Source organism: Nestor notabilis, unplaced genomic scaffold, assembly GCF_000696875.1.
Source record: "Nestor notabilis isolate BGI_N333 unplaced genomic scaffold, ASM69687v1 scaffold21535, whole genome shotgun sequence".
In the NCBI taxonomy this organism is placed as follows: Eukaryota; Metazoa; Chordata; class Aves; order Psittaciformes; family Psittacidae; genus Nestor; species Nestor notabilis.
Genome location: NW_009928192.1, coordinates 11,359 through 13,379, shown reverse-complemented (window position 1 = coordinate 13,379; position 2,021 = coordinate 11,359). Strand labels below are relative to the sequence as shown.

At 57.7% G+C, this 2,021-nt stretch overlaps 1 protein-coding gene across 1 annotated transcript in view; it reads left to right on the top strand.

Annotated features, from left to right (window-relative positions):
• Nucleotides 1-5: 5 nt before the first annotated feature.
• The window catches only part of RETSAT (retinol saturase (all-trans-retinol 13,14-reductase)), a gene marked incomplete at its 5' end in the record, with an annotated part of 4,748 nt that continues 2,732 nt past the window's right edge, over nucleotides 6-2,021 (top strand). The window contains 4 exons of the mRNA XM_010014405.1: nucleotides 6-42; nucleotides 728-969; nucleotides 1,505-1,706; nucleotides 1,882-2,021. The exon at nucleotides 1,882-2,021 is cut by the window's right edge and continues 37 nt beyond it. Coding sequence (XP_010012707.1) covers nucleotides 6-42; nucleotides 728-969; nucleotides 1,505-1,706; nucleotides 1,882-2,021 — 621 coding nt within the window. The remainder of the gene's footprint in view (nucleotides 43-727; nucleotides 970-1,504; nucleotides 1,707-1,881) is intronic.

The window sequence follows — 2,021 nt, the reverse complement described above, 5'->3', positions numbered from 1 at the left end:
CCTGCCACACCTTCACCGAGAAGGGCTTTGAGTTCGACACCGGTACGGCCCCATGATGGGAATCACACCCATAGCCCCGTAACACCCCCCTCGGCCCCCCCCTCCCAGTTATACAAGTGCTTTTCTGCCTGAGTACGCGATATCCCACAGCTTCCACACCCCAAAAGCCTCCTGCCACAGGGCAAGGCGCAGCCTGTCACACCCTTACCCCCAGACTCCTGTGTTATTGTATGTATCCAGCCCAGCTCCTGTGGAATTCCCCATAGACTGGTTTGGGGGGGAAGGTTCCAACCCCTCCCACGGGCAGGGACCACTTCCACTAGAGCAGGGTGCTCCAAGCCCCTGTGTCCAACCTCGCCTTGAACACTGTCAGGGATGGGGCAGTGTTACATGGGCAACCGTATCCCAGGGATATCACCTGAGGGCATATTCCCTTGGCAAAATCTTTCTGGCAAGACAAAGTCCAGCTCGACGTTATTTATCCTCGGGATTAATGATTTACAGCAATATAGGAGGGAAAAACAACAATGCGGAATGACATTCCCAAAAGCTGCTAAAAACCATGACATTGAGCACTTTTCCCATTGACCTAAAGCGGTGGGAGGGTGTTTCCCAGCTTTTCCCTTTCCTCTCCACATGGAGAAATAAGAGGAGGGTCCTTGTACATCCTAGAGGTGTGAAAATAAGGGAAACCCCCCCTAAAACAAAGGGAAACTGCATCTTCCAGGTATCCACTATGTGGGGCAGATGCAGGAGGGCTCCAGCCTGCGCTTCCTGGTGGACCAGCTGACGGAGGGGCAGCTGGAATGGGTCCCGCTCCCGCCTGTGTTCGACACCGTGGTCCTGGGGGAGCCCGGCAGCGCCAGGACCTATCACCTCAATTCCGGGCGAGAGGACTATTTCCAAGGCTTGAAGCAGCAGTTTCCCGGGGAGGCGGCTGCTATCGATGAGTTCAAGCGTCTGGTGAAGGTAGACGGAGCTTTGCCTCCAGCCGGGGGGATGGGTTTGGCTCTGGCCACCCCCCAACACTCAGCTGTTGGGCGACTGCATGTGGTGGTGTTGCACAACCTGCCCCTGCCCAGCCCCACCTCCCTTTTCTGCCTCACATCCCTGGAGCTTGGGGGTCCCACTTACTGAGGATGCTCGGGATCCCACAGGGTGTGCTGGGACGCCCATGGACTCCATCCATGGGGTAATGCTCCAGTTGTTATCAAACTGGTGCTGAATTCGTGTTAATTATGCCTTGAAACCTCCACCACAGGGAGGTTGATGGGGGAGGAAGCCCTCCTGGTGCCCACAGGATGCAGCATTCCAGAGATGTTGTTGCCTCTCTGCCGGGTTGCTCCAAGCCCCTGTGTCCAACCTGGCCTTGAACTCTACGAGGGATGGGGCACCCACAGGTCCTCTGGGCACCCTGTGCCAGCGCCTCAGCACCCTCATGGTCACTTTAAGGGGCAGAGGGATGTCTCTGAGCATGTTCTGAGCAGCAACCTCCCTCCCACAGAGCGTCAGAAGAGGGGTCCTGCTGCTGGTCATCCTGAAGCTGGTGCCGCGGGCGCTGGTCACGCTGCTCTGCCGCTCGGGGCTGCTCCCCTGGCTCTGCCCCTTCTCCCGCCTGGCATCGCGCAGCCTCAAGGAGGTAGTGGCCGGTCTCACCTCCAACCATGAGCTCAGGGCCATCTTCAGCTACATCTTCCCCACCTATGGTAGGTGGCCAGGAGGCTCCGGGGCGCTCACTCCCTGCTGCTCCCTGTTTCCCACATCCATCCTTCCCTACAGCAACGCACCCAGGGCGTTCCTCATCCTCACACCTTTAGGAAAAGCCACAAACCCCCATGATTTAGCACAAACTCACCTTACCTTTCTCACCCTTTACTCCAGGCGTGGTGCCCTCCAAGGCCAGCTTCTCCATGCACAGCATTCTGGTGGACCACTTCCTCTGTGGCGCGTGGTATCCCAAAGGAGGGGCTGGCGAAATCGCCTTTCACACCATTCCTGTTATCCGGAAAGCTGGAGGCAAT